General features: G+C 53.6%; 14 protein-coding genes across 14 annotated transcripts; 6 read left to right on the top strand and 8 right to left on the bottom strand.

Annotated features, from left to right (window-relative positions):
• Window positions 1-91: 91 nt before the first annotated feature.
• On the bottom strand, window positions 92-2,138 carry BZA70DRAFT_292001 (glycosyl hydrolase; the record flags this gene model as incomplete). The annotated part of the gene is made up of 2 exons (XM_064914346.1): window positions 92-2,074; window positions 2,121-2,138. The coding sequence occupies 2 exons, from the start codon at window positions 2,136-2,138 to the stop codon at window positions 92-94; spliced, it is 2,001 nt and encodes a 666-aa protein (XP_064765884.1).
• A 750-nt stretch (window positions 2,139-2,888) lies between these two features.
• Window positions 2,889-5,275, bottom strand: BZA70DRAFT_95823 (uncharacterized protein). Its single transcript, XM_064915566.1, has one exon. The coding sequence runs from the start codon at window positions 4,946-4,948 to the stop codon at window positions 3,176-3,178; it is 1,773 nt and encodes a 590-aa protein (XP_064765885.1). The 5' UTR covers window positions 4,949-5,275; the 3' UTR covers window positions 2,889-3,175.
• A 15-nt stretch (window positions 5,276-5,290) lies between these two features.
• BZA70DRAFT_285188 (uncharacterized protein) lies at window positions 5,291-6,866 on the top strand. The gene has a single exon (XM_064913682.1). The coding sequence runs from the start codon at window positions 5,399-5,401 to the stop codon at window positions 6,551-6,553; it is 1,155 nt and encodes a 384-aa protein (XP_064765886.1). The 5' UTR covers window positions 5,291-5,398; the 3' UTR covers window positions 6,554-6,866.
• A 471-nt stretch (window positions 6,867-7,337) lies between these two features.
• On the top strand, window positions 7,338-11,245 carry BZA70DRAFT_285189 (uncharacterized protein). The gene is made up of 3 exons (XM_064913683.1): window positions 7,338-8,814; window positions 8,869-9,387; window positions 9,443-11,245. Exons 1-3 carry the CDS (start codon window positions 7,399-7,401, stop codon window positions 11,126-11,128), a joined length of 3,621 nt encoding a protein of 1,206 aa, XP_064765887.1. The 5' UTR covers window positions 7,338-7,398; the 3' UTR covers window positions 11,129-11,245.
• BZA70DRAFT_285192 (uncharacterized protein) lies at window positions 11,246-12,225 on the bottom strand. Its single transcript, XM_064913684.1, has 3 exons — window positions 11,862-12,225; window positions 11,695-11,793; window positions 11,246-11,610 (listed from the first exon to the last, which is right to left on the bottom strand). The coding sequence occupies exons 1-3, from the start codon at window positions 12,012-12,014 to the stop codon at window positions 11,350-11,352; spliced, it is 513 nt and encodes a 170-aa protein (XP_064765888.1). The 5' UTR covers window positions 12,015-12,225; the 3' UTR covers window positions 11,246-11,349.
• BZA70DRAFT_307741 (SNF2 family N-terminal domain-containing protein) lies at window positions 12,226-16,877 on the top strand. The gene is made up of 4 exons (XM_064914839.1): window positions 12,226-12,494; window positions 12,555-13,486; window positions 13,537-14,204; window positions 14,258-16,877. Exons 1-4 carry the CDS (start codon window positions 12,443-12,445, stop codon window positions 16,734-16,736), a joined length of 4,131 nt encoding a protein of 1,376 aa, XP_064765889.1. The 5' UTR covers window positions 12,226-12,442; the 3' UTR covers window positions 16,737-16,877.
• Window positions 16,878-18,159, bottom strand: BZA70DRAFT_285195 (uncharacterized protein). The gene is made up of 4 exons (XM_064913685.1): window positions 18,130-18,159; window positions 17,520-18,065; window positions 17,350-17,458; window positions 16,878-17,298 (listed from the first exon to the last, which is right to left on the bottom strand). Exons 1-4 carry the CDS (start codon window positions 18,138-18,140, stop codon window positions 16,888-16,890), a joined length of 1,077 nt encoding a protein of 358 aa, XP_064765890.1. The 5' UTR covers window positions 18,141-18,159; the 3' UTR covers window positions 16,878-16,887.
• Window positions 18,160-18,371: 212 nt separating this feature from the next.
• Window positions 18,372-19,299, top strand: BZA70DRAFT_285197 (ribose-5-phosphate isomerase). The gene has a single exon (XM_064913686.1). It carries the CDS (start codon window positions 18,514-18,516, stop codon window positions 19,264-19,266), a length of 753 nt encoding a protein of 250 aa, XP_064765891.1. The 5' UTR covers window positions 18,372-18,513; the 3' UTR covers window positions 19,267-19,299.
• On the bottom strand, window positions 19,300-19,987 carry BZA70DRAFT_285198 (XAP5 protein). Its single transcript, XM_064913687.1, has one exon. The coding sequence runs from the start codon at window positions 19,777-19,779 to the stop codon at window positions 19,375-19,377; it is 405 nt and encodes a 134-aa protein (XP_064765892.1). The 5' UTR covers window positions 19,780-19,987; the 3' UTR covers window positions 19,300-19,374.
• Window positions 19,988-20,426: 439 nt separating this feature from the next.
• BZA70DRAFT_285199 (alcohol dehydrogenase) lies at window positions 20,427-21,922 on the bottom strand. The gene has a single exon (XM_064913688.1). It carries the CDS (start codon window positions 21,560-21,562, stop codon window positions 20,477-20,479), a length of 1,086 nt encoding a protein of 361 aa, XP_064765893.1. The 5' UTR covers window positions 21,563-21,922; the 3' UTR covers window positions 20,427-20,476.
• Window positions 21,923-23,226, top strand: BZA70DRAFT_285200 (Triosephosphate isomerase). The gene is made up of 4 exons (XM_064913689.1): window positions 21,923-22,068; window positions 22,313-22,418; window positions 22,484-22,610; window positions 22,678-23,226. The coding sequence occupies exons 1-4, from the start codon at window positions 22,066-22,068 to the stop codon at window positions 23,183-23,185; spliced, it is 744 nt and encodes a 247-aa protein (XP_064765894.1). The 5' UTR covers window positions 21,923-22,065; the 3' UTR covers window positions 23,186-23,226.
• Window positions 23,227-25,062, bottom strand: BZA70DRAFT_285204 (Metalloenzyme, LuxS/M16 peptidase-like protein). Its single transcript, XM_064913690.1, has 3 exons — window positions 24,821-25,062; window positions 24,578-24,751; window positions 23,227-24,510 (listed from the first exon to the last, which is right to left on the bottom strand). The coding sequence occupies exons 1-3, from the start codon at window positions 24,929-24,931 to the stop codon at window positions 23,311-23,313; spliced, it is 1,485 nt and encodes a 494-aa protein (XP_064765895.1). The 5' UTR covers window positions 24,932-25,062; the 3' UTR covers window positions 23,227-23,310.
• A 132-nt stretch (window positions 25,063-25,194) lies between these two features.
• BZA70DRAFT_285207 (uncharacterized protein) lies at window positions 25,195-26,277 on the top strand. The gene has a single exon (XM_064913691.1). The coding sequence runs from the start codon at window positions 25,244-25,246 to the stop codon at window positions 26,186-26,188; it is 945 nt and encodes a 314-aa protein (XP_064765896.1). The 5' UTR covers window positions 25,195-25,243; the 3' UTR covers window positions 26,189-26,277.
• Window positions 26,278-27,994, bottom strand: BZA70DRAFT_285209 (S-adenosyl-L-methionine-dependent methyltransferase). Its single transcript, XM_064913692.1, has 2 exons — window positions 27,564-27,994; window positions 26,278-27,508 (listed from the first exon to the last, which is right to left on the bottom strand). Exons 1-2 carry the CDS (start codon window positions 27,973-27,975, stop codon window positions 26,322-26,324), a joined length of 1,599 nt encoding a protein of 532 aa, XP_064765897.1. The 5' UTR covers window positions 27,976-27,994; the 3' UTR covers window positions 26,278-26,321.
• Between the last annotated feature and the right edge of the window lie 3 nt (window positions 27,995-27,997).

Below are 27,997 nucleotides of genomic sequence, written 5' to 3' on the forward strand. Positions count from 1 at the left end.
GAATCGAATAAGAATATAACCCACTTTTTCTCATTTTCATCTTCTTCTCATTCATTCACTCATTTTCTCCTCCTCCATCAACTGATTTCGTCTACGCATTATCATCCTTCGCATCCTGACTAACAGCATAATCCGCAATCAACAACCGACTCACAATCTTCCCCGCCTTACTATACGCCACCGCCTTCAAATCCGTACTCTTCTTCACACTAATCGCGCCCGTGTACTTTGTCCCGCACCCGCTCTTCGGCGTCGCTAGGTCGGTGCTGTAGTATATCGTCGTCCCGCTGCCCGTCGCGTTCGTGCTCAACTCGACGGTGAAGTCGTCATCGTACAAGCCGCTTGCGACGGACGCGGAAACGACGGCGTCGAGAGCGGCGGTCTGTGTGGTTTTCGTGCCGTACACGGTGATCTCGTTGATTCCCGCCGCCCAGGTCGCGGAGTTCCCGTTATGCGCGTTGATGATGCCGTCGACGTCGAAACGCACGTATCGGTACGAATTGAGGTCCGTGATCAAGTTCACGACGAAGCCGACCGCCTCGTTGTCGGTGTTGTCTGCAATCACAGTATAACTCTCGCCGTCGGTGCTGCCGGAGACGGTGTAGGTGTAGTACGTCTCCGAGCCCTTGACGATCCGCGTCAGCAGATCGATTTGGCTGAGCACCGCCTCCGCGCCGAGATCGATCGTGTAGTAGAACGGGACCGCGGAGGGGACGTAGTAGTTTGTGTACACGGTCTTGATCCCGTCCACCGCCAACCCGGCCGCATAGCTATCGCTCGACGCCGCCGTCGCATTCACACTCGCCCCGATCGACAGAACCTTCCCCGCCTGCACCGCAACCACCGAACTCGCGCCGCTTTCTTCAGGGTTATACAAAATCGCATGGTAAAACTCATAGCTCGCGAACCCTTGTCCAAACACGATCGGCGCCAACCGCTCAGAGTTGACGGCCTCGCCGTCAAAGTTCGCGCCCCATCGATCCGCTTTCATCACGTATTGCCCGCCGATCTTGTTCACGGCCCCGGACTGCGTGCCGAACGTGAACAAGTCGCCGATCGCGCGCGTGTCGCTCCAGGGGCCGGCCATGTCGGTCGCGGAAATGTAGTTCGCCGCGGAAGGGTACCACCCTGCAGAGTTGGACGTGAACAGGTAGTAATACCCATCAATCTTCTCGACGGCGGGAGCCTCGCGGTACTGAGACACCAGCACCGTAGTCAGCAGCTCGTCGATGTCGGTCCAGTTCGCGGTCAGCGAGTACACGTTCATGTTTGTGTTTGTATCCGTCGCGGAGAGGATATACCCCGCCGACCCGTCCTCCTCGCCAAAGAAGGTGAAATCCCGCGAGTCATACCCGAGCGGTCTAAACGCACCGAGGAAATCGAATTCCTCACCCGGCGTCGCCTCCGCGACACACAACTCCCCGAGCGCGTAATCGGCCTCGTTCTCGAAATGGCCCCAGAACACGATCTTGCCGGTTAACGGGTGGAGCTTGAACGTCTGCCGCTCGATCTTGCACAGCCCCGGCGTCGTCGCGTTCACGGACGCGCAAACAACGTCGCGCTCCATCACGGTCTTGTTGCCCGAGAACGAGTAGCCGTCGGTCGAGGTCTGCTGGTAAAACCGCAGGAATCCATCGTCGTCGGATTCGTACACGTACTTGTAGTACACGCCGTCGACGAGCAGACTACCGGTGTTGTTGAGCGTCGAGTAGAGGAACGTGTTGTCGTACACCTGCGGATTGCCCCCATCCGCGAGCGCGTACGTCGTGCTGCTGACCACGTCGCTCTCAAGCACGGTCTCGGTCCCGTTCACGCCGACGACTTTGTAGAAATACGTCGTGCTCTTCTTGAGCGCGTAGTCATCGTACGTGTACGAGGTCGTGTTTGCGATCTGGCTGAAGCCGGAGGAGGACGAGAGGCTGCGGGAGACGAGGTAGGTGTCGGCGGGGGAGGTGAAGATTAGTTTGATGTTGTTGGCCGCGGTGCCGCCTGCGAGCTGGAACGGGCGCGTGAGCACGACGAGGGAGTCTGCGGCGTGGGCTGCGAGGGTGTAGACGAGGGCGAGGAGAAGGATCTAAAAAGTCAGCAAAAGCAGTGAAGATGATGTAGATAGAACGTACATTTTTCATAGCGAGCATGGTGAACAATCGACAGACGCTACAACGCAGAGATCAACAGATGCTGCGATATGCACAGATCTCAACAGATGCTACACCATCCTATATTTATACCTCCACACTCTTGACAGATCACATCACATCACAGCAAACAACCGCGAGGCGCCAGAAGCGCACGCGCGCACGCAGGCGGGGGAGAATTTCATACACGGCAGGACAGGTGACAGCGACGGCGAGGACAGACGATGTGCGCGCGAGCTTACCCCGCAAACAGAAATGGTGGGGGAGGAAGAGAGAAAGAGAAACTCCAGGCGAGAATGTTAAATCTGGATCAGACAGACAGACAGACAAAGGAAGGGCAGGGAGACAGAGCAAGACCAGACGAATGTGGGGTTGCTTTCGTACTTGCCTATTCCATAACATATTCCTGTCTTTTCAACCTCTGTCGAGTATTGTGCTATTCTCAATCTCTGCATTCTCATAGAAAACTCTCGGGTATACAACCATCTGCCTTTCCAGAGAGTGAAACCGAGGCCGAACCTGTTCTCGATCCGACGCCGACCTAGCCTCCGCCCGCAGCTCCGCTCCGCTCCGCTCTCCGCACCAGCTCAAGCCTCACGAGCCGACTTCCCCGTCATCACTTTTTTTCTTCAACATTTCGTGATTTCTGATCTGATGTTGAATGAAAATTGCAGATTTGACTGCATTTGATGATGATGATGATTATTCCGATCGTAGACAAAACACATCCGACGGCAAGTATTATCTCGGCGGATCTAGATCGGCACTCTTTCAAGCAGCAGCAGCAGCAGCAAGTAGATTCTAGGCATAGTATATTCCTAACACTTGTATATAGCAAAGCAAAGCAAACGATATCAAAACATGTAAAAAACAGTAGACTTTCATCTTCAATATAGAAATACAAACAATCCCAAGTTACATTTTATACCCAAAGAAAAGTAAAGAACAACCCCAAACAAGTAAACAGATAAATCAAGTAGTAAACAGATATAATCAAGTAAATCGAGTAATAAATAAATAAATAACAAAAAAATCAATCAAGCGTACATCGGCACCGACTGAAAAGCTCCGCATTCTCCGCCTTCAACGTGGTTCTCGACCCAGTTCTCGTTGCAATCAAACATGACTCCGCAGGCCGCACACCATCCTCTCATTCCGGCGCGCTGATCACTTCGGGTGCCGGTAGGGTAGACGAAATGCCGCGACTTGAGATGGGTCTTGTAGGTATCTCGTCGAGAAAAGCCACCGGTGGAATGGCACGGGGACGGCGAAGTAGGATCGTAGAACGGGCATGTGTAGGCCTTGTTCATGGCGTGCTTCTTGAGATGCCGTGTCAGGTAGCCTTTAATACGGAACTTTGACGGGCAGTGCGGGCACTGGAATGTAGGCTGCGAGGAAGAGTTCATGTGCATGGGCGACGAGTTTGTGTCGGAGCCCATCATGATTGACTGATCAGGAGAGGCCACGCCAGCGTGCGACTTTGGCGGCGAGGACGACGGTGACGAGTTTGAGGAGGCCGGGGAGTTTGCCGACGACGACGAACCGGTGGAGGTCTGGGGCGATGATATGCTCGAGGAAGGGCTCGCGATATGCATCGAGACTGGAGGCTGGCCGACGTACTGGTGCTGGTGCATAAACATTTGCTGGTCATCGAGCGAGTTGTTATGCATGGCCACGAACGGCTGGACGAGCAGGCCGGAGTTTGCGTATTGCGTTTGCGACTGCTGGTGACCGTGCTGGTGGACAAGGTCGAGGGCGGAGAAGGGGTCGTCGAAGGAGGACTCCTTTCCTTGCAGGTCGACAAAGTCGTGGTGGTGCGTGAATTGCTCGACGGGGTCATTGATGGCAGGGGCAGGGGCGAACGAGTAGCTCGATTCGACGGCGGAGATAGTTGAAGGCGACTCTTGGTCGGCAAACTCAGCGGGCGAAGACCAGGAGGCCGAGGAAGAGAGGTCCTCGGGAACGACGAAGGAGGGCTGCTGCTGCTGCTGCTGGGGCAAGTGCTGGTGACCATAGGCAGAGGCAGAGGCAGACGATGGACGAACGTAGGGGGCAGCGGAGTACATGTTCTGGCGCTCATTGCGACGACGGACGACGCGGGGGGCGTTGGGGTCGAGGGAGAAAGCGGGGAGAGCATGGTAGAGGTCGTCAGCGGAGGTCTGCGAGGTGGCGACAGAGGGCGAGGCGGAGGAGGAAGGGGAGGAGGAGGAGGAGGTGGTGGAAGCAGCGGCGGCGGCGGCGGCAGAGAGACGGTTGCGCATCTGGGCGATGTAGACCTCTAGCTCGTCGAGCTTGTTGAGGAAGTCGCCGGGGTCTGTTGCCGAGTCGACGGCGGGAAAGACCTGGGGGGCGACGAACTGGGGCTGGTACTGGAGCTGGGGTTGGAGCTGGAGCATGTAGGAGGACTGCATGCCGGAGTCGGCGAGGTCGAAGCCGACGAGCTCGCCGCCGGCATTGTGGACCTGGTGGAGGGTGGCGGTGGGGTCGGTTGCGCAGGGGGTAGCGGTTTTTGTGTCGGAGAGGGCGGAGGGGGAGGCGGTGAGACGGAGGTCTAGGATGATTTGGGGGAAGAGCTGGACATCGTCGGGGGTGGAGGGGGCTTTTGAGGGGGAGGTGATGGACTTGGAGGGAGAGGAGGTTGACTTGGGGGTGGTAGAGCGGAAGAAGAAGGAGGAGAAGAGGGAGGAGAAGAGGGAGGCAGGTTTTGCGAGGAAGGAGGAGATGGGGGCGAAGAGGGAGAGGTGGTGGGAGGGCTTGTAGTCGAGGGAGAAGAGGGAGCAAATGGAGGACCAGAGGGAGAGGTCCGACATGGCGAGAGAGATGAGGAGAGAAGTAGCTGTAGAGAAGAGATACAGAGCAGAGGAGGAGAAGTGGAGAAGTAGAAGGGAAGAGGGATATAAGAGAAGGAACTGGTGAAGTGCGAGACAGAGGCGCAGAGGCGCAGACGCAGAGCAACAGCGCCGATCGAGGGTTCGGGTTGGCCGTGCATTAATTACCAATCAATGACATAATATTAGTACTAAACACTGACTAATCCAGAACGGCGCTAGCAGACGCACGGACGCTGGTGCCTTGTGCGGCGCCAACTTTAATAAAGTCGCTTCCAGTTTGGGATCGGCTCGAGGCTGTCAACGCAACTTCTTCCGCTTCACCACTTTTGTGTCTGTCGAGAAGAAGCCCGCTGCTGAGTAGAAGCAGTTAAGTAGAACCAGCTCTGTTCTATCTACTCTCTACTCTCTACCCTCTACTCGTCTCTCACAATGCCCGCTTCCTCCTCAGGCCAGAGGTCCCCCTCCTCCTCCTCCTCCTCCTCCTTCTCCGCCCGCTCATCGACCTCCTCCTCCTTCTCTGCCCGCTCCTCCGCCTCTTCCGTCTCCTCCTACGCGACCTCAGACATAGCAAAAGACCTCTCTCCGATCTACCCGCCCTCCTCCTCCTCCTCTCGCGAACGTGCAGACCTCTTCCCCCAGCCGACCCTCTTCGACCTCTCCATCCCCATCCTCCCCGACCCGTCTCCCATCTCTGATCCCTCGTTCTTCATCGACGACATCAAACCCGCTTCTCCGCGTATCAGACACCACCCCCACCGTCGTCACTCTCATCGCTCTTCCTCCCCTGATCTGCTCCGATATCACCATCACAATTCTCTCCAGCAGCAGCAACTACAACTCCAACAGCAGCAGCAGCAGCAGCAACAACTTCAACAGCAACCCCCCCTCTCAGACTCCTCCGTCGGCGTCGTCGCCGCCACAGCCTCCTCCTCCTCCGCCGTCCGCGTCCAGTTCCGCGAAGACATGCTCTTCGGCGCCGACGGCTGCATCGACGACGACGACACCATCGACGCAAAGATCCGCGCCTTCAAGTTCTCCCGCGACCCCGAATCCGACTACGACGCGGACTACGACGACGACGCAGACTCTGAGCCTGAAGCCGCTGCTCCGGCTCCTCACCCCGCCACCACTGCTCCCCACCTCCACCGCGAAAAGATATCCACTCGAACGCCCGTCAAGCTCTCTCCTATCGACACCCTCTTTCCCGACTCTCTTCCTTCCTTCCACCCCACTTCCAACCCCCCTCTCCATGACCCCTCCTACCCTCCCCTACAAGACCTCTCCCTGCGCGACCACATCGTCCAGCGACTACAGCAACCTCCTCCTCTGACCACCTCTTCTGTCTCTGCCTCCGCCTCCGCCTCCGCCAGCACATTCGCCAAACCAATCTCAGACCTCTTCCCTGCCCCCCTTCCGCCCTCTCCGCTCGTGCAGCACCCGGCAGACCATCTCTCTCAGCTCAGGAAAGCAGAGTCCGCAGACATCCTCGTCTCCCCTCTCTCGGACCCGGGCAGACACCCGCACATCTCTCTGCACTCTCAACTATCGAATTCCTCGTCTCCTCCCCCATCATCGCAGCATTAACGGTTATAATCTCATACTATACTCATACTATACTCATACTCATACTCATCCTCAAAAGCGGCGTTTAATATTTTTTGATAATTGTCTTGTTCTCGTTCTTGTTCTTGTTCTTTGTCCTTGTCTTTGTGCTTATATGGAATACACCAGATTGTGGTTCCTGTAGATATCTTCTTGATTCTTGTTCTTATATCGTTTAGCATTAATGAATTACGACCCATGATCTCTTCTTACATTTACAGTTAGCATTGTTAGATTTTTATTGTAACTCTGTTCTCTTTCTCTTCTTCCTCTTTCTCATAGAATGATCTCACTGGTATATATCAGTATAGATGATGACAGTGCTGTTGATATAGATGATACTGGGCTATAGTCGACATTAACACCAACCCTACCAGCCCCCTACATCTCATATATCCACCACTCCTCAGAGCTCCATCTACGCTCAAACTGTCTTATTCTTTCTTCTCTTGATAAGCTGTCATCAATTGTCTCTTCTTATTCAGTAATCATACTGTTGAACAAAGTGACCTAGTATCCACTAAGCGACTATATAAGACCGACAAGAGTATCGCTACTTTGATGTTAAATCATGCGTGCTGAGACCATATTAGAATAAGTAGATAAAACCAGAATCTATATTCTCTACTCATCAACTACACTTCATAACAGTATTCATTCAACATCACTGCTAAAGACATAACAGACAAGATCGCATGACGTAGGCACAAGCTCACGCGCGGCTCGACTCAGCCTTACTCAACTTCAACGCCAAAACAAACCGCCATCACCACTTCTCCTTCCTCTCTCTCACCCCTCCCTCTTCACCTCCCCCCCTCACCCATCCAATGCCTCCCGACACAGTCTCCTCCGGCTCCTTCACCCGCAGACCCGTCGCCAGACAAGTCACCACCCTCGACGCCTACTCCTACATCACTAAACTCTGCTACCTCGAGTACCTGCGCCGCCCGCGCCCGCACTCCCTCATCCAACGCGTCTCCCAATTCCTCAACGACACCGACAAAAAATCTCAAATCATCTCCCCCGAACGCGCCTCCATCTCCCTCCTCAAACATGTCCGCAAAGACCTCAAAGACTACCTCCGCCGCCACTCAAACTCCTCCTCCAAAGTCACAGAGATGTTCGCCGGCTTCGCCACCGCTGTCGAGTCCTCACCCCTCAAAGACCGGTTCAAAGACAGCGACATGCAGATCGACGAGCTCTTCAACGTCTTTGTCCCCCGCGAAAAGTACAAAAACCTAGACTTCAAACAGGCAAACCAAGTCTCCGTCGCCTTCGCAGACTACGTCCTCTTCGCCATGGACCGCAGCCGCAACGCCGTCGACAGTCTCCCCCGTCTCCGCAAGTTCCTCGGCCAAGTCAAGGACTGCTGCACCGCGCCCGAGAAATACCCTCTTGTCGCCGAGGCCGCGCATCTATTCTCCATCGACGAGGCCATGATCCGCCAAGACATCCTCAAACTATCGCAGTCCTCGCTCTCTGAATCAGACTACATCGACGATCTCAAAGTCATGTCAACAAGCATCATCACCCACTCCTCCACCATGTCCCAGTTCTTTTCCGAGCAGGCCTACAAAACCTGGCGCGAGCGCGAGGTCCGCGAAATGAACCAGCTCATCGAAATGTACCTCGTCATCCACCCCACCCGCACTTCCTCCGTCCGATCCAACGACACAAAAATGACCTTCATCCCTCCCGACGCAGCTGCCTACTACAACGTCATCCTCAAACTCGCAGTCGAAGCCGATCTTCCCCTCGCAAAAGCCCAGGACGAACTCGACCCGATCACCGACCTCCTCTCCGACGACTCCCGCAAGCTGCTCAGAACCGTCTCGACAAACTGGCGCATCAAGAAATCGACCCGCGACGTGCTCTTCCTCAACGTCGTCAAAGACCTCTATCTCGCTGAAATACTCGACATTAACCTCCTCACCGTCGCATTCATGGCTTCGCGAAGACAATCAGTCCAGCAGCACTCCGAAGTCGTCGATCCCTGGACAAAGCAGGATAAACTAACCTACGCCAACGCTCTACACGCAATCTACGACTTTTCGCTCAAGCAGCTGACCACCGATCTAAAGCTGATCTTCAAAATCACTTTGGTCTCGGATCACAAATTTGTCAGAAATAAGCTGTTTTGTACATTCGCTCTGATCGAAGACTATATCTGCTCGGATGATGGATTTCAGTCAACCCCTAAAGAGTTTGAAAAGACAGTTAAAGAGTATCGCGAGATCGTCAGAGTGAGTGCTCCTCTTTTGTCCTTTTCTCTTGTGTACTTTATATTAACAAATCAGGTCTCGGCCTACGACTACTTCAACCAACTGGTGGACTCTGGCCCCCGCGGCGAAGAGCTAGTAGACCACCTCAATCTGATGCACCACGTCATCCCCGCCGCTCTCAAGCAAATCAAGATCGTCAAGCATTACTACAACCTCCCCTTTGACTTTGACGGCGTCGACATCTCCCGCTGGTCCTCCTCGCTCTTCATCGCCCGCTGGACAGCCGAACAACTCACGCACATGTGCGCTTACTTTGCAAAAGCCGAACTCGACAGACTCCGCGCAGCAAAGACATCTAGTAAAGACGAGCCTGCGGTCGCGCTTGCGTTGGAAGATATCCAGGACTTGCACAATAACCAGCTTCGCTTGCTGAAGAAGGAGTTTGAGGACGCGTTCGGGCAGAAGAAAAAGTTTCCGATCGATGCCGAGTACGAGCTGTTTGATTATATCTACAGATCGATAAAGGATAAGCAGCTGGTCTTGTCTAATTGGGTTAACAACATCATTGCCAAAGAACACTCGGATCCCAATGCTGTATGTTCTCTCCTTCTTTCTTTTTCGTGTGTGTGACTAGCTAACAATGTCACAGTTTGAGATGATTAATTCGAATCTACGCCACAGCTTGAACGTCTCGGATCTGTTTGCGACCTTCCAGCAAAACCTGAAACTGATTGACGATCTCGACTGGGAAAACCAGTACCACGTCGCAAGGCTTTACAACCTCGTTCTGAGCTACATCTCGAAAGCAATCACGACGTACTTGAAGAACCTGGCAAAGGCGTTCAACGACGACCTCAACACCGGCGGCCCGATTCGCCCGGCGACATGCGTCAAGTTGAATAACGTCGAGTTTATCAAGAACCAACTTGACGCGCTGCAGAAATCGATTGGCGCGGAGAAAAAGACAAAGCTGCTGGACGACCTGGAGAAGCAGCAATTGAAGAGCTCGGGCCAGAAACCGTCGCGGTATATATTCACGATCGAGATTGTGCAGGCGGAAAACTTGAAGTCGATGGATAGGAACGGATACTCTGATCCCTACGTCGAGCTGCTCAACGTGCACACGCAGCAAGTTCTCTTCCGCACCCACACGATCTACAAAGAACTCAACCCGGTCTGGAACGCGCGGTTCGAGCTCGTGACCGAGTCCAGCGAGCGCATCGCGCTGCGCGTGTGGGACGAAGATCCCAACGACAAGCGCGACCTGTGCGGCGGCTGCATGCTGCTGCTCAAACCGACCGACTTTGTCGACGATCTGGCGAAGGACGAGTGGTACGATCTCAAGCTGTCGGGCGAGGACTCGAAAGGGTTCGGACAGGTGCGCGTGATTCTGACGATGGAGCGCGAGCGCGATAATATCCTGTTCCACATTGGCACGGCGTTTAAAGAGTTGCGGGTGACGGAGGAAATGATGGTTTCGAAGCTGACGTCTAAATTCCGAAGCCAGATCTCAGCCTACATCTCGCACGACGCGCTCAAGCGACTTCTCGGCAGTTCGGTCAGCCGACTACTAAGTCGCACGACAGGTCCATTGACGGACGACAAGATCGAGGACGCGATCCAGCCGCTGTTCAAGATCCTTGCTTCAGACTTTAAAGTGTTTGACGCGACCTTGACCGAGAGCATGAAGATGCGCGTGTTTCTGTCTGCGTGGTCAAACATGCTGCAGACGATCGAGATGCTGATCGTGCCGCCACTGTCGGAGCGGCCGACGAAGCAAAAGCCGCTGACGGACGGCGAGATGCGGATTCTCCAGATCTGGGTCCACGAGGCTCTCGATTTCTTCCACGGAGACTCGCATGGTCCGGAAAAAGAAGCGCTGCAGTCTTCGGAACACTACAAGACGATCCAGGTCGCGCAGCAGTTCTACTCTTTCCCCGCGCCGGAGCTGATTACCGCGTACCAGCACCAATCGACCGAGACGTTCAACAAGATGCGGCAGCGGAAGAACATGGCGGTGCCGAAACTGCTCGGTCGAAGCCGGACGATTATGGCGCACCAGAGTCTGGAGAAAATGGAAGCCGAGGGCAAAGAGCTCGAGGACGCGCTGAATGCGGAGAACTCTGAGGTGGTTATTTTGCGCATCCTGCGTATGAAGGACTCGAGTCTGCTCAAGAGATTTCTCGAGGAGCGCAAACGGCGGGCGGATATCATCTCTGGTCAGGCAGCGGCGAGTACGGCGTCTGCACTGGGTGGAAGTAGCAAGCCAAAGGCATTCAATCGCGTTTCGCATGTGCCAAAGTATCCCGCGATGCCACCTCTTCCGACCAAATAGATACAGTACATTATTTCATTTACTGCGAGAATTTTGTTTTTTTGCTCACTTGCATTGCGGAGTTTTGATTATGTTTTGTTTTCTGCGTCACTGCGTCATAATAGGAATAGATACAATTGTGTTATTTGTGATGAATATATTATTTCTCTTTACACCGTGACCTGTCTAACCCTCCCCTTTAAATGCGTAGATATCTCCAACCTAATCCCCACTCTGCTGCCTTACTTGGGATAGTAGCTACCATCGTCAACACCCGCGGGCTTGATCTGCGGGAAATCCTCCGCGCCGCCGAGTTCCTTGAACAAGCCGTTGTCGTAGACGCGTCCGGTGGCGATCTTTTCGGGAACGGAGAAGGAAACGGCGTAGCTGAAGAGGCCAAAGACGGTGAAGAAACCGAGGGCCCAGCGGACGGCGCCGGCGGTGGAGACGTAGTCGTGCACGTCGGGGGACCACATGTTGAGCATGTCGTCGTCTTCGTGGAGCTGTGGGGACGTTAGTTTATGTATTCTTCTTCTTCCTCTTCTCCTCTCTCTTCTTCTTCTGGTTTAGGGAATAACAAGACATACAGGATCATTGTAGTTACGTCTCAGCTGCTGAAAGTCGTACTTTGCGTAGGGGTCGCGGTGCTGGGCGTAAACATATGGATACTCGGGATAGTCGCCCACCTGCGCAGTTCGTCAGTACACATCCACGACTCTCACCTCACCTCACCTCACAGCACATCAACACTCACCAATCGGTCGTCGCCCTTCGTGTATGGGAAATCGGTGTACTCAGGCAAGACAGGCTCCTCGGGTGCCGAAGCGTAGCATCTGACTGCGCCTATCCGCGTCCGCACCGCGCTTCGGACCGGCATTCTCAAAGCTCCTCTCAGCATCGCAGACATGTTTCTCTCTGTTTCTCTTCTTGTATTTCTTCTTCGTGAACCTGGCGCGGAGAGTAGTCTTCCTTCTGCTCCTTCACGATGATTGTCTCGACAACTGGCTTACTGGAGAGGTGCTGATTGGCTCTGCCCTCGAAAAATACCCTAAACCCCCTCAGGGTTCGGGCTCAGGCAAAAAAGTCAACTCAGCCAAAGCCTCCCTTCTGCGGCCGACCCACGACGCTCATCACAACATACCCGCTCGCGACCGCTCAAACCGCCCTTGACGCCGCTGAGGAGCCGTGCCGAGCTTGAAATTCAAACAGCAGCTAGCTGACGATTCTGCGCGTGTTTTGATGCCGGCAACTTGCTGATCGGGATCCGTTTCCCTTTGTTTTTCTCGCGCGTTTCGGTCTGATTTCAAAGCACTGCGAGTGCCGAATCTCGACTTTATGGCGCCGCCGAGACATACCAGAAGCTTGCGAGCAAGCAGCTCTTCTCAGAGTGAGTAGTGATGGTATTGTTCTGTATTTATAACTGCTGTTTACTGATTCATGACCCCAGATGATGCTGATAACGCCGCCGGCGGCGACAACAGACGCGCTCTGCGCCATCGATCCTCACTCGATACCAGCGTCAGCACCGCCTCCAACGCGGATTCCACCTCTACTCCCTCTCGGCGACGAAGTAGCAGGCATTCGACAACTCCCTTGGCCAGCAGCAGCAAAGCCAACGTATCTGTGGACGCCAAGAAGCAAAGGGGGTCCAAGAGATCATCCCTAGGAGAGCCCGCGGTCGACAGCTCAGCAGCTCCAGTCAAGCGAGCGAGGGTAGGTCGACCGCCCAAGGCTGAGTCGAAGCCTCTGCGGACCTCTTCTAGAATCAAGAAAGAAGAGACCGAGCAGGTGAAGAAGATTGAGGACTCAGACGAGGATGTTGATCTGCTAGATGAGGATGGCAACATAATCGCCGTTCCAAAGATCAGAATCAAATACTCCGTTCCCGAGCCAATCGTCGGCCAGCCAGACCACGTTCCCGCGCCACCGAAATTCGGATTGTCTGTTGAATCCTACCTCAACTCGTTCAAATCATTAGACGACGACGTCGACGACGTCACGTTCGAAAAGCGCATCGCCGAAGAAGCTCACCTGCGTCAAAAGATCGAAAATGCAGTTTCAGAGGGCCTCATCTCTGAACTATCTGGAATGGAATCCATCCCACAAAAGTCTCTAACAAAAGGCTTCGTCGCTCCAAAAGATCATCATTCACATTACGACCACCTGATATCTCAAGCCTTTTTCCTCTCCAAACTCGCCAGCGATGAACGAAGGAGCCATATCTCGCGGGCAAAGAAAATCGCCGGCATGGTGCAGACTCATTTTAAGAAACTGTCTGGTGCAGATGAGAGAGAGCGCAAGGCTGAAGAGAAGAGAATACGGCAACTCGCAAAGAAAACCGCCGTTGCTGTTAAGCGCAAGTGGAGACTTGCTGAGAAGGTGTGTATCTTAGTACTCTGTATACCTTGATTAATACTGACGACAGCTAGGTTGTTCGGCAACGACTCGAAGCGCAAGCAAAAGAAAAGCAGCGACAGGCAGGAAAAGAGCAACTCAACACGATTCTCAACCAATCCACTCAACTGCTGGAAGCGCGTAAAGATCAACTGAGTCGCGACAAACACGACAACTCTGAACTGGGTGACGCCGACGATGATATGATCTCTGTCAACTCTGCCGATGCCAGCCAAGATGAGGACGAGGACTCGTTTTCGGAAATGGATATGTCTAGCGATGACGAAGACGAGAGCGAGTCAGAAAAAGAAGACGAGTCAGAAGACGAAGAATACGAAGAAAATAATGACGATCAACAAACAACATCCGCAACCCTCGCAGACCTATACACACCCGAGGAGCTCAGTGCCGTGCAGCCTTCTGAAGAAACAAATGCAGAAGCAGAAGCAGGCGACGAAGACACGTCGATGCGTGACGCCGACGACAGCGAGTCGCATAACGAGCGCGAAGTCTCTGCCTCACCGTCCGAACAACTCACTCCCCCAACACCGTCGAACGAGATCACGTCGGCGAAATCTACAGTACCTACACCTTTCTTGCTTCGTGGCACGCTCCGTGAATACCAGCAGTCTGGATTGGAGTGGCTCGCGGGGCTATATAACAATGGCACCAACGGCATTCTTGCCGATGAGATGGGACTAGGGTATGTTTCCTAATATCCTTTTAATTTTAATGGCGGAAGCTAATCATTTATAGAAAAACGATTCAAACAATCTCGCTTCTTTCCTATCTTGCGTGCGAGAAGCAAATCTGGGGACCGCATCTGATTGTCGTTCCGACATCAGTCATGCTCAACTGGGAGATGGAATTCAAACGTTTCGCCCCGGGGTTCAGAATCCTGACGTACTACGGCAACCCCGCGCAGCGCAAGGAAAAGCGGAAAGGATGGACAAACGACGACAGCTGGGACGTATGCATTACATCCTACCAGCTCGTTATCCATGACCAAGTCGCCTTCCGCCGGAAGCAGTGGCAGTACATGATCCTTGACGAGGCGCATAATATCAAAAACTTCCGATCCCAACGATGGCAGGCGCTTCTTAATTTCAAAGCTCATCGTCGGTTGCTGCTGACCGGTACTCCGCTCCAGAATAATCTCATGGAGCTGTGGTCGCTTCTATACTTCCTCATGCCGTCTTCTAAATCGTCAGAATCAGTGATGACGAGCGGATTCGCCAGTCTTGCGGATTTCCAGGAATGGTTCTCTCATCCACTTGACAAGTTGATCGAAGGCGATTACTCCAAGAACGACGCCGAGGCACGGACGACGATTTCAAATCTCCACAAAATCCTTCGGCCGTACTTGCTTCGCCGTCTGAAAGCCGACGTCGAGAAGCAGATGCCGGCAAAGTATGAGCATATTGTTTATTGCAAGCTTTCAAAGCGGCAGAGGTATCTCTATGATGACTTCATGTCACGCGCGCAGACCCGGGAGACGCTGGCCTCGGGAAACTTCCTGAGTATTATTAATTGCTTGATGCAGCTTCGAAAAGTCTGCAACCATCCAGATTTGTTTGAAGTGCGACCGATCGTGACCTCTTTTGCTATGGAGAAAGCTGCCATAACGAGCTATGAGACGATCGAGAATCTTGTGCGCAAAAAGCTACTGAGAACAAACGCGCAGGATTCCGTGGATCTCGAGTTTCTGAACCTGGTTCCTGCTCATGATTCCTCGATATCGACTATCGACTCCAGCAGTCTCCTGAAACTCTGCGCCAGCTATGCCATCAAGCGGGATCTTGGTGAGCTCGAACCTGACGCAGGCAATCTAGAGTTACCGGGAAGCTTCAGCAGCCTGGCGGAATACAAAAAGACAATGGCGCTTCGTCGCAAGACTGAGAAATTCCATCGTCTGCAGCACGAGTTGTACATCAACGATTTCCGCTGCCAGAAAGCGCCTATCTACGGAAGCAATGTTCTCCGGCTGTGCGATATTCGATCTGAGAACGCGGCGCGGACGCGGTATGATCCTGCGATCCAGAGGACTGTTGCTCGCCGGATGATTGTGCCGATCATCGAGCGTGCGAGTCAGATGCGTGATGTGATTGATCACTACGCGTGCGTGACGCCGAACGTGGTGGCGTTGAATATGCCGAATCTGTTGTTTTCTGGGATTCCTGAGGATACGTTCTTAGACATCCGTGCAAAGTGCGAGAACCCGATGCATCAGGCGCAGGTCAAGCTGTCGATCGCGTTTCCGGACAAGCGGCTTTTGCAGTTTGACTGTGGCAAGCTTCAGCGTTTGGCGGTTTTGCTCCAGGATTTAAAGTCCGGAGGCCATCGCGCGCTGATCTTTACGCAGATGACGAAAGTGCTGGATATTCTCGAGCAGTTTCTTAATATTCATGGATACCGCTACCTGCGCCTCGACGGCGCGACGAAGATCGAGCAGCGACAAATCATGACTGAGCGATTCAACAGCGATCCACGGATCACCGTCTTCATCCTCTCCACGCGATCGGGCGGTTTAGGAATCAACCTGACAGGAGCCGACACTGTTATCTTCTACGACTCGGACTGGAATCCGTCGATGGACAAACAATGCCAAGACCGATGCCACCGGATCGGCCAGACGCGAGACGTGCACATATACCGCCTGGTGTCGGAATACACGATCGAGTCCAACATCCTCCGCAAAGCGAACCAGAAACGCATGCTCGACGACATTGTTATCCAAGAAGGCGAGTTCACGACAGATTACTTTACAAAGTTTTCCCTGAGCGACATGATCGGCACCGAAGCCGCCGAGGAACTTTTACCCAGCACCGTCAACGTGGCCGCGCCTCTTCTGGACGACAAGCCAGGAGGTCTTGAGAAAGCGTTGGCGATGGCCGAGGATGAGGATGATGTTGTAGCTGCCAAGATCGCGATGAAGGAGTCGAGGGTTGATAACGAGGATTTCTTGGAGCAGGAGAGTAATTCTGCGACACGGGACTCGACTCCTGTTCGTCGCAAGGACTCTGCGTCTGTCTCCGCCGCCGCGACGCCGACCGCGATCGCGGACGACGCAGCGGAGAAAGCAGCGACAGAGGAGCCAGAGGAGGAAGAGGAGGAGAACGACGACGACGACGAAGAAGAAGAAGGACAAGACAGTGATGATGAGGACGACGATGGATTTGGAAGCGTGGACGATTACATGATCAAGTTCATTGAAGAAGGCTGGTACTGGGACTAATTTGTAGTTTTTTGTTATTCTCTTTTATTCCTCCATGTTGGCGTTGATGGTGTCTCATTGTCTTGCTGTTTTCTACTTCTGTCAGGGATTGATTCCCTTGTATATATAAATATTCATAGGTTGCTATTATCAACTTTTATCATCTACATTTCTACTTCTCTCTGCTTTCTAACCTGGCTACGGCATGGTGCAGCTCAGCAACCCTATTTCCCATCGCCATAAAGACCGCATACTCCTCCTTCAACGCCAACAGTACCGCCTCCGCACTACTACTCCCACTAATCCTCCCCTGCACAATCTCATTCTCAATCCCATCAACAGCATGATCAACCTCCTCGAGCACGAGCTTATAATCGCCAATCTTGCGCTCGAGATCGAGCATCTGCCGTTCAAAGAATCCCAGGAGCGGGTCGCCGGGCGGGAGACGGGCGCCTTGGATGCGGAGCTGCTGGAGGAGATCGACGCAGAGCTTTGCGTCTTGGGTTGCTGTTTCGACGATTTGGCGTTGCGCGGTCATGGCTGCAAGGTCGTTGGCTAGAGCTTGGTTTGTTGTCGCGAGTTTCTGCGTAGTGTTAGTTTGGGTGAATAGAGCAATAAAGCGGAGTAGACTTACGCGCATGAGAACTTCGACATCACGAGGAACGCTCTGTAAATACTCTTGCCGCGATTCTTTCCTCGCTTTTAAATCCTCAGAGATGGCGATCTGCTGAGAAATGTAATTACTATTTGCGCACGCGTTAGTAGCTATTTTTATCAGCTCAGACTCAAAAACAGCAAACGTACTCGACGGCGTCCAGTTCCTTCTGCGCGGACTCTGGTAGATCACTGTGACGAGTTAGGGATGTGATTTGCTGAGGCTGTTGCTGTTGCTGTTGCTGTTGTTGTAGCTGCTGCTGCTGCTGCTGTTGTTGTTGTTGTTGTTGCTGTGGTTGCTGCTGGCCTCCGAACGACAATCCAGTGTTTGCAGCTGCGTTATTGGTGTTTGCGCCAAAAAGCCCACCAGTAGCTGGCTGCGTCGCGGCACTATTGCTCATCGAAAAGAGCCCACCCGAAGGAGCGGGCGATGCCGTGTTGGCATTCGATCCAAACATGTTCGTCGCCGGTGGTTTCGCAGGAGTCGTACCCGCGCCAAACGAAGGCAGCGCTATGGAAGTATTACTGCTCGCAGCTGCGGTATTATTTGTGTTTCCAAACAGATTAGGAGCAGGTGTGGGTGTGTTTGTAGTTGTAGTTGTGCTGTTGGTCGCGCCGAAGAGGCCTGTTGCAGGTTTTGCTGGTGTGCTGCCGCCGAACAGCGACGGCGTTGTGGTGCTCTGCTGAGAAGCTGGGCTGCGCAGTATAGTCTTATTAGTATATAAAAGATCAACAGATTAATAGAAACAGGGATACGTACAAAAGCGACATGATGGATGATATAGCAGATCGAGAGCGATGTCGAGGAAAACAAAATATTGTTTATCCTGAAACCCTTGCCTACACGCTCTCAGCATAACTTTTACTAAATACAGCAGTGATGCTGAAGACGCGTGGGGCTGAAAGCAAACCCCTGCACAGCTCTAAAAACCATGCCGCAGTTGAGCCGGACGACGCCGCGCCGCGTCTACCGAGAACTCATAAATATCAACCTCCACAGAACCTGTTAGTTCACCAGATTTTGCCTGAAAGGACAGACAAAGACGAAGTGGCCACTGTCCTGCTGCGAAGAACAATCTCGCGACTAGCCTACTCGCGAGCTATCCACCCCCTCGTCTTCTCCTCCGTCAGAACAATAAGACAGATGTCGTCCGTCGAGGCCACGATCGAGGCCGCTAAACGGCTCGCCGCGTTCACCGCGATCGATACGCATTTCCCGAAAGACGCAAAAGTGGTCGGTATTGGCTCGGGATCGACTGTGATCTACTGCGTGGAGCGCATTGTGCAGAAGAAAGCCGCGGGCGAGATCCCCGCCGACGTCGTCTACATCCCCACGGGGTTCCAGAGTAAAGAACTGATTATCAACGGCGGCTTACAACTCGGTGCTGTGGATGGCTACCCGGTCATCGACGTCGCGTTTGATGGCGCGGATGAAGTCGACCCTGCGTTGAACTGCATCAAGGGCGGCGGCGCGTGTCTGTTTCAGGAAAAACTGGTTGCTATCTGCGCCAAAAAATTCGTGCTCGTCGCGGACTTTCGCAAGAACTCGACCGCGCTTGGAACCCAGTGGCTGCAGGGCGTGCCGATCGAGGTCGTTCCTACCGCGCACGCTAAAGTTCGGCAGGACTTGCTGGCGATGGGAGCCAAGACGGTCACTTTGAGACTGGGAGGGAAGGCCAAGGCCGGGCCGGTGATTACCGACAACTGCAACGTGATTATCGATGCTCATTTCGGAGAGATTGCGGATCCTAGCACGTTGGCGAGGGAGATCAAGTTGCTGGTTGGTGTTGTTGATGTCGGGTTGTTTATCAACATGGCGGCGGCTTCTTATTTCGGAAACGAGGACGGAACTGTGACTGCAAAGTTCAGCAATGGCGATGTCAAGACTATCCAGTAGGTGTAAATACTTATAGACTAATTCATTAATACACTATCTTTAACACAACTACTTAATACAACATCCAACACCTATCTTTACACTATTATACACCGTACATATCAGAAGTCACTGCTGAAAGTAAACAAAGCCCGCGCTATCCCTCAAGACCTGCTTTGTATAATCGACCTCCGGATCAAACTCTTTCCACGTACTCGCGGGAAAGATGTGCTTATTCTTATCATACCAGCTCTTATGCACAACCTTTGTCCGCTTCGCATCAGCTCCCTGCGGATTATCGAAATCAAACAGCAGCCCGTTCTTGGTCTGCACTTTGTTGACGATAAAGTAGTAAAACTCGTAGTAATGCGGAATGATGATGTTGTCCTTCACCAGCATTATATCGTCAACCGTACCCCTGTGGAATTCCTTCTTGCCTTTCCTCGTCCGGTCGAGCATGAGCCAGACCTGATCGCCCTTTTTGATCGTCAGCGAGCTTTTCGAGTACGTGCCGTCGTAGTAGCAAAACTCCATCTCGAACTGCTCTTGTTTGATCTTTTCTTGCCGCTGCAGGTATTCCCGTGTCAGTTCCTCGCGCTGCTTCTTTTCCCACTCTTCGAGTTTTTTGGTTTTCAGGAATGACGAGTCGACGGTGGGATCTGCTTTCCTTTTTCTTTGATTCAGTGGTGTTTTTTCCCGCTCTTTCGTCTCTCCTTCATCCTCCTCCTCCTCCTCATCATCTCCCTGGAACGACAGCTTTGTCTTTTCAATATTCCTCGTCTTCTTCACCTTCTTCTTCACCTCAGGCTCACTACCCTCCCCCTCCGTCCCTCTCCGCTTGACATCCATATCCTCCCTCATCTTCTTCAACCCCTCGAGATCCACAAGCCCGACCGCTTCCGTCGCCATCATCTTCTCGACCGTGGACATCGACGAGGCAGTGAACTCTCGAACCCCGGTCTTTGACGCCGCCACCTCCCGCAGCAGCGCCTCTGTTCGCTCGATATCATCTTTTTGCTTCTTTGTCAGGTTTGTGTTTGCCAGCCGAGCGGCTTTGGCTGAAATCGCGGGCTTTGTTGCGCGGGAACTCATTGTGGTGTGTGGATAGAAGAGAGAGGAGGAAGAGGAAAGTTTTTATGACGTAAACATTGGGAGTTTAAACCCTACAGAATCTACTCGACGGTCTATAAGTCTACTCGACAGTCTGTTGCATTAACATTGAACAAGTAAACTAGGCAAGAAGCTCAGGCGCTACAGTAGCAATGATCTTGATGTGCTTATCCTTGTTGTTAATAAGCTCATTAAAACCTCCCTCGATAATATCCTCGACCGGCACTCTTGCGGTAATCATCTTTCCAAAGTTCTTCATCTTTCCCGTCGCGATCGCATCAATCACCGCCGCGAAATCTTTACCGGTATAGCCAACCGATCCCATGATGATTCGCTCACGCATCATGACGTCAGCGGGATCGTACTGCGTCGGCTTTTCCCAGAGCGCGATGTTCATCGCGATACCGCCGACAGCGAGAGCGGTGAGCGAAGCCTTGAAGGTGGCCTGCACGCCAGAGCAGTCGTAAGTTCGGTCAACGCCCTCGATTCCGACAATCTCCTTCACTCTTGCCACGGCGTCCTCCTTCGAAGGGTCAATTGCATAGTCGACGGCAAACTCCTCAGCCTGCTTCCGTCTCGCGAGTGCGGGCTCGGAAACAATCACGGTCTTTGCGCCCTTGGCTTGCAGACAGAGAATAGTAGCGATTCCGATCGGCCCGGATCCCAAGACAAGAGCAGTCATGCCTGGCTTGATGCCGCTGAGCTCGACGGCGTGCCAGGCGACAGAAAGGGGCTCGACGAGCGCGCCGTACTCGATGGGCAGGTCGTCGGGGAGCTTGAAGACTTGTTCGGCGGGGACGACGACTTTCTCAGCCAGGCCGCCGCCGAGACCGGTGAGGCCGTAGAAAGCAGGTCCGTAGATGCAGCAGTTTGTTCTGCCAGCGAGGCAGTTTGCGCACTTGCGGCATCGCTGGGTGGATTCGACGCAGACCTTGTCGCCGACTTTCAGGCCGGAGACCTCAGGGCCGACCTCGAGGACGACGGCGGAGAACTCGTGGCCGAGGATGACTGGGATTGCCTCGGACGTGAGCGGGTGAGGGTGGACGGGACAGGTGGAGGGGCCTCCGAGGAATTCATGCAGATCGGAACCGCAGATTCCGCACCACTTGGGAGCGAGAAGGACGTCGGTGGGCAGCTTGATGACGGGCTCGGGCAGGCCAGTTTCGATGCGAACGTCGCGGTTTCCGTGGTATCGAAGGGCTTTCATGGTGGGTGATTGAGTGACGTGGGAGAGAGAGGTGAGGAAGAGAAGGCAGACGGAGGAGCGCGGGGTTGAGCCCGGAAAAGTGCAGGGTCCCCGCGTTATGCAGAAACAGGTGCGGATGGGCTGATAAGTTGATGTGCGATACTGTGATGAGTTAGTTGATATATGCTGAGATTAGCAACAGATAAACATTAAGCAGTCAATTGCCACTTATATCACCTCAATCCCAACTTTCATCTCTCTTCTCACCTCTCAGATCAGCTCAGGGCGGAATCGCGATGGATTTCAGAGCGATCTGTCATGGAATTGATAATGAACACAGTCATCAATTACATAATCAATCCACGTGATCCAAACAATGTCGTCGCGGAACGGCATCGCGGGAGGAGCCTCGAGGCAGCCTTCAGTTTTTCTCTCTTCCGACTTTTCTTTCTTCTTTTCCTCCACCTTCGCCTTTCTCTCTTCACAAGTGTTCCAATTCACTTCTCTCTTCCTCAATTAACAAAATGGTGAGTTCTCCTTGTTCTCTTCTTGTGCAGATCAATCTCTTTGCTCTCTTTGCTCCAAATCATCTCTCTGCGGCCCTGCTCGGATGTCTGTCACCATCTGGACCCCACACAGTCTCTTTTCGCTCCTCCTCCTCTCCACCATCGCTGCTCTTCTTCTCTCCTTCTCAGAGATTGATCCTTATTCACATCATCTACCTCCACTCCTCCATCTACAGATCACTAACTACCCATGTCTACCCCCCAGGCTCGCAAATTCTTCGTTGGCGGTAACTTCAAGATGAACGGCTCCAAGGCCTCCATCAAGGAGATCGTCGAGTCCCTCAACAAGGTCGACATCCCCGACACCGTCGGTACGCTTCCTCTCTTTTTTCTCCTCCTTCTCCTTCTTCTCATCTCCTCTAACCACCCCCCCCAGAGGTCGTCATCGCGCCCCCCGCTCTCTACGTCCACTGGGCCAAGGAGCACTTGACCAACCCCAAGGTCGAGCTTGCGGCTCAGAACGCCTTCCCCAAGGCCAACGGTGCCTACACCGGTGAGATCGCGTGAGTCCGCTCTCTCTCTCTCTTCTCTCCTCTCTGCTTCTCCTGCCTTTACTGACGCACACACCAGCGCCCCGCAGATCAAGGACGTCGGTGCCGAATGGGTCATCCTCGGCCACTCCGAGCGCCGCAGCATCATCAAGGAGTCCGACGACTTCATCGCCGAGAAGACCGTCCACGCGCTCGAGAGCGACCTCGGCGTCATCCTCTGCATCGGCGAGCTCCTCGAGGAGCGCCAGGCCGGCGAGACCGTCGCCGTCTGCACCCGCCAGCTCGAGCCCGTCGTCGAGGCCGTCAAGGACTGGTCCAAGGTCGTTGTCGCCTACGAGCCCGTCTGGGCCATCGGCACCGGTCTCGCTGCCACCCCTGCCGACGCGCAGGAGACCCACGCTGCGATCCGCAAGTACCTTTCCGAGAAGATCGGTGCGCAGGCCGACGGCGTCCGGATCCTCTACGGCGGAAGCGTGAACGGCAAGAACGCCCACACTTTCAACGACTGCCCGGATATCGACGGCTACTTGGTCGGCGGTGCTTCCCTGAAGCCCGAGTTTGTCGACATCATCAAGAGCCGGCCTTAAGCTGATGTTGTCTTCTGTAGCTATTTTGAATACATTCAGTCATCTTTTTACACGAGTAGATATTATATCATCTTTTTACATGGGTAGATTTCTAGATACCTGTCTAAACTTTTAAGTATACAAACCTAGTGAGCCAACCCGAACTTTTTGCACTCGACCAACACGTCCCCAAACACACCCGGCTCGCCCTGCGTCACAACAGTCGGCTGCCTGCTCGCAGTCCCCTTGTTGCGCACATTGCCCCTCAGCACCCGCTTGGCCACCCTCCGGATGTCAGAGACCGTCAACGCGTCGATCTTCGCGCACATCTCCTCCACCGGCACCCGCGTGCCCATCTGCAGCACCTGTCGCCCCGTGTCCTCGAGCTGGACCAGCTTGCTCTCGAGCGTCATCAGCATCGTGCTCCGCAACTGGTTCTTCGCCCGCGTAACGTCAGTCTGCGTCAGCCCGCCTGCGAAACTAGACATCAGGTACCCGAGCTGCCCGCAGATGATCTGCGGAACCATCTTCGCGTACGAAGGCAGGCATGCCACCGAGATTCCAAACACCCCAGAGTCCGAATACACATGGTTGAACGACTGGCAATTCTCGATAAACGCGTACCGATTCAACACGCCCGTGTACAGCCGCGAGTACATCCCCTTGCCCGGTCCTCCCGCCGAAAACGACCCTCCGCCGCCGAGCAAGACCTGCAGCGTGGCGATCGCGTAGATATCAGGGTCATCGAGCGCCAACGCTTCGAATCCGAGATAAATCCGCGCGAGCTCGGGCTCGTTCGGCACATGCTCGACCGGCATGTCACCCATATCGTGCACGCCTCCCACATACCGCGAAACCTCACGCTCGACCGGGATATGCGACTTTTGCATATCGCCAAACTGCTTGTGCGCCATCTCGACCGCGCGGTCGTGGTCAACGCCAATAAACGCCACCACCATCCTCTCCGGAGTGTAGAACTTCTCGCGGTACCGCATCACGTCATTCCGACTGATCACATCCAGCCTTTCCTCGGGACACAGCGGAGGCAAGCCGAGCGTGTTGTCCCGGTACGCACACATGTCCACGCACTCTGGCAGGACCATATCGGGCTTTTCCCAGATCTGGGCAATCTCATACCTCATTGACTCTTTCTGGTTCTTGAGTTCTTCCTCGGTAATCTGCGGCCAGCGAATAGTCGCTGCCATCAGCTCAAACATCTCCTCGACATTATGATTGAATACTGCCGCCTGGTAGAGCATTATCTCCCGCGACGAGAGACACATGTGGTTTCCGCCTAGCGAGGCAAGTTTCAACTCCATAGTCTCCGCGCTCATGCCGACAGTTGACTGTTCAGTGTCAGCAACAGCAATTTTCAGAAAACTCATGAACTCAAGAAAAACAAGAGAGACTTACCAGATAAGACAGCCGATCTATTACATGACTGACACCGATCAGCGACGAATCTTCATACCGCGTACCGGCGTCAATGTATACCCCCAGAGTCGAGAAATGATGCGGAGGCCCATCAGTCACGACGCGAAGCCCGTTCGGCAGCGTCGTAATCTTGAACAGCGACTCCGGCAATTCCTACACATCAACAACAACAACAATCAGTAACCCGTACTTTCACCTCACGGCAAACGCAGTCGTCCATACTTGACTTGAGAGAGATCGCGAGCTGCTAAACTTCCTCCGCACGAGTCGGCTGATTCCGGCATTCTCACCCAGCGACCGCCGAGCAGCGCACTGTAATGTTTTTGACAACATTCTCTTGCGTATTTGAATACACAAAAGTCTGTGAATTATTATAAAAACGAGAAACGCAGAGAATCAGGAAGATGCAGACGAGGCGGCAGGTCGGGAAGAAGTTCGACAATTTCTAATCCTCTGATGTCCGACAAAAAAATGTTTACGGCCCAGAATAGCCAGAAGCGCATTAGTAAGCGCTGGCTTTCTATTCTGGGTATAATTATCAGTAAGCACTACTCAGGGCCCTGTAAATTACATATCCAAATATGTTTACATCCAATACATCCTCTACATCTACAACATACATTCATGCACTGCTGATACTCCATAATGTCAAACAGCCTGGGCATAAACGCAGGCCGCCCCACGCCCCCCTCAGACATCTCCCACCCCCCTCCCTCTCCCCACCGCGACACCCCCACCAGCGCCTCGCCCACGTCCACCGACGCAAGATCATCCCACCGACCGCTTCCGCAGCCCCTCACGACAGCCAGGCAGAGCCTGCAGGGAGCTCACTCCAGAAGCGCGTCTCTGGGAAGCACAAGGCCGTCTGTGCAGCGGCTGCATGAATGGGCTGCTGCGAGTAGGAGTAATAGTAGCTCGTGGTCGCCGGCAAGATCGTCGTCTGCTGAGAGCGCACGGCAGATACAGTTACCGCCACAGATTCTTCAAGCGGACCTGCGCAGACGGACCCCGTCAGTTGTTGACGTTGACACCGACGTCAGTGTTGAGGCGCGGAATACAAGCACTGCGGAACCCACCCGACCATCATCCAGTGCTGATCTAGTCGACCTCGACGACGAAGACGCCATACAACCAAGAGCGAAGCGCCAGCGCTTCAACCCAGCCGACATCATTGATCTCGACGGCAGCGACTCAGACCCTCTATTCCCAGACGACTCAGACCAAGACGACGAAGCCGAAGACGAAGACGACAACGACGACGACAACGAACAGAGCGCAGAACACAAAGAATGGCAACGCAAACAACTCGAGAAACCCACAGAAAGCTCAACCCTCCTGAGCGACCTCAACTGCGTCATCTGCTTCGACCAGCCTGACGTCCTAACGCTGACACCCTGCGGCCACATGTTTTGCATGGACTGCATCTGGCGCGCTCTCTGCACCGGACCTAAAGTCACGCCTACGGGCGGCGAATGCCCGATTTGCCGCCGAAAAGTACATTATAAGAAACTGCTGCCGCTGCAGATGAGACTGGCGGATGAGGAGCTGGATGAGCTCGATGAGGTAGAGGGTCCTCAAGCGAATGATTAGCACTAGCATTTTGGCAGAAGCATGGGTTTTACTATATGATATTTACGGAGTTTGGGGAAGTGTACAGCATTCATATCTCTATTCGGTGTTTCTTTCTATATTTTTGTGATTTTTTTTCTGTAAACAATACAATTCATGCCGTTTTCTTCTTCTTGTTCTTTCTCTTTGTCTTTTTGCCGTTGGACTCGTTCGAGCTGTCATTCGAGTTGGGAATTGGAGCCACAACATCATCAACGCCAAACCCGTTCCACTCCTCCACATCGTCCTCCTCATCCTCATTTTGTTCCTCACTTTTCTCCTCATGCTCACGTTTTCTATCCGCTTTTGGAGCCATCTCAAGTGGCTCACCAACCTTCTCAAATCCAGCAACAAAAAACCCAATTCCGCCATCAGCAACCGGCTCGGCTCTGACGCACCCGTCTGCTAACTCTGCCGGACTCTGGACATCATACCCCTCTCTCTGTATTCCTTCAAACCGCTCCGTCCATCCTCTTCTCTCCCAGTGCGGAATCGCGTCTTGTCGTTTCAGCAACCGCCAGCCCAGACGTGCGACGTCGGGATCGGTAAGTAAACCTCTGACGACGTCCTCGTTCTCCTCCGCATGGATCGAGCAGGTCGAATACACCACCCGCCTGACGTTTGGGAAATCCACAAGCGCGTGCTTAACGATTTTTTTCTGGAAATACGCGAGATTGAAGAGTCTGCTCGCCAATACCTCTTTATCATTCGTAGTAATAACCCCGTCCTGCTCGTCCTCTATACCCTCGATCTCTTTTGTCCTGCTAACCTTGAACTCGTCCTTGCGGAAAATACCACTTCCCGAGCACGATGGATCACATAATATCCGCTCGACCTTGTTCATCTCTGGCGGTTTACTCCGCGTGAAATCCGAGTTTTCAACACGCACCATGTCGCCCGCGCCCGCGCGCTTGACCATCCGCGAAAGTACCTGCGCCCGCGCCTCGTCGCGCTCGTACGCAATCACAGACCCATCGCCGCCCATGAGCGCGCATATATGAGTCGTTTTATTTCCCGGCGCCGCGCAGGAATCAATCACGGTCTCGCCGGGGTGCGGGGCGAGGATCTGTGCTGGAAAGCAGGACGCTCGGTCTTGCAGGATAAGCGCACCTGTTTTGTACGCCTGTGTTCCGAGAATAAGACGGGTGTGCGTGTTTGCGACCGCGTAGAGGTTTTCGATGTACGGGTCTTTGTAGATTGTGTTTGGGGGAGGAGGGAAGGTAGTTGTCGGCGAGAATGGGAGAATTTCTGGTAGAGCGGATGCGAGCACTGTATTCACTCTGATCCAGCGAATCTGGCGGTCTATAGCAGCGTGTCAACAACCAGCCTGTACAAAATATAAAGCGAGTGTATATACCATTAGCAGAAGCGTTGAAAGAAGAGAGATCTGCTATCCCCTTCTTCACCAACACTTTTGTAAACTCGCCCTTCAATCTGACCTTGTGCCTAAGCACTGCATCCTTCAACGGTCCCTTCCCGGCCGTGATCCCGGTCTTTGAGATCAACAAATCATGTAGCAAGAGTACCGCAACCGAATAACTCAACCTGCGCTCCTCTTTCAAGATCTGACTCTCTTTGATCACGACATCGAGCAGTTCCTTGTACCTGATTGTCGACCGCAGCAGCGCGTAGATCCGCTTCGGCTCGGACTTGAGCGTCGAGAGTTTCGCCTCGATCCGCGCATGCAGGGCCGAGAAGCTGTTTACCGACTCGGTCGCGTATGCAGTTTTCTGGTCTATAAACTGAGCAGAGTCGAGGTAGAGGTTCATCGTTGCTGCTTGTTCTGTTATA

This window comes from Myxozyma melibiosi (assembly GCF_037950935.1).
Source record: "Myxozyma melibiosi strain Phaff 52-87 chromosome Unknown BZA70scaffold_15, whole genome shotgun sequence".
Taxonomy (NCBI): Eukaryota; Fungi; Ascomycota; class Lipomycetes; order Lipomycetales; family Lipomycetaceae; genus Myxozyma; species Myxozyma melibiosi.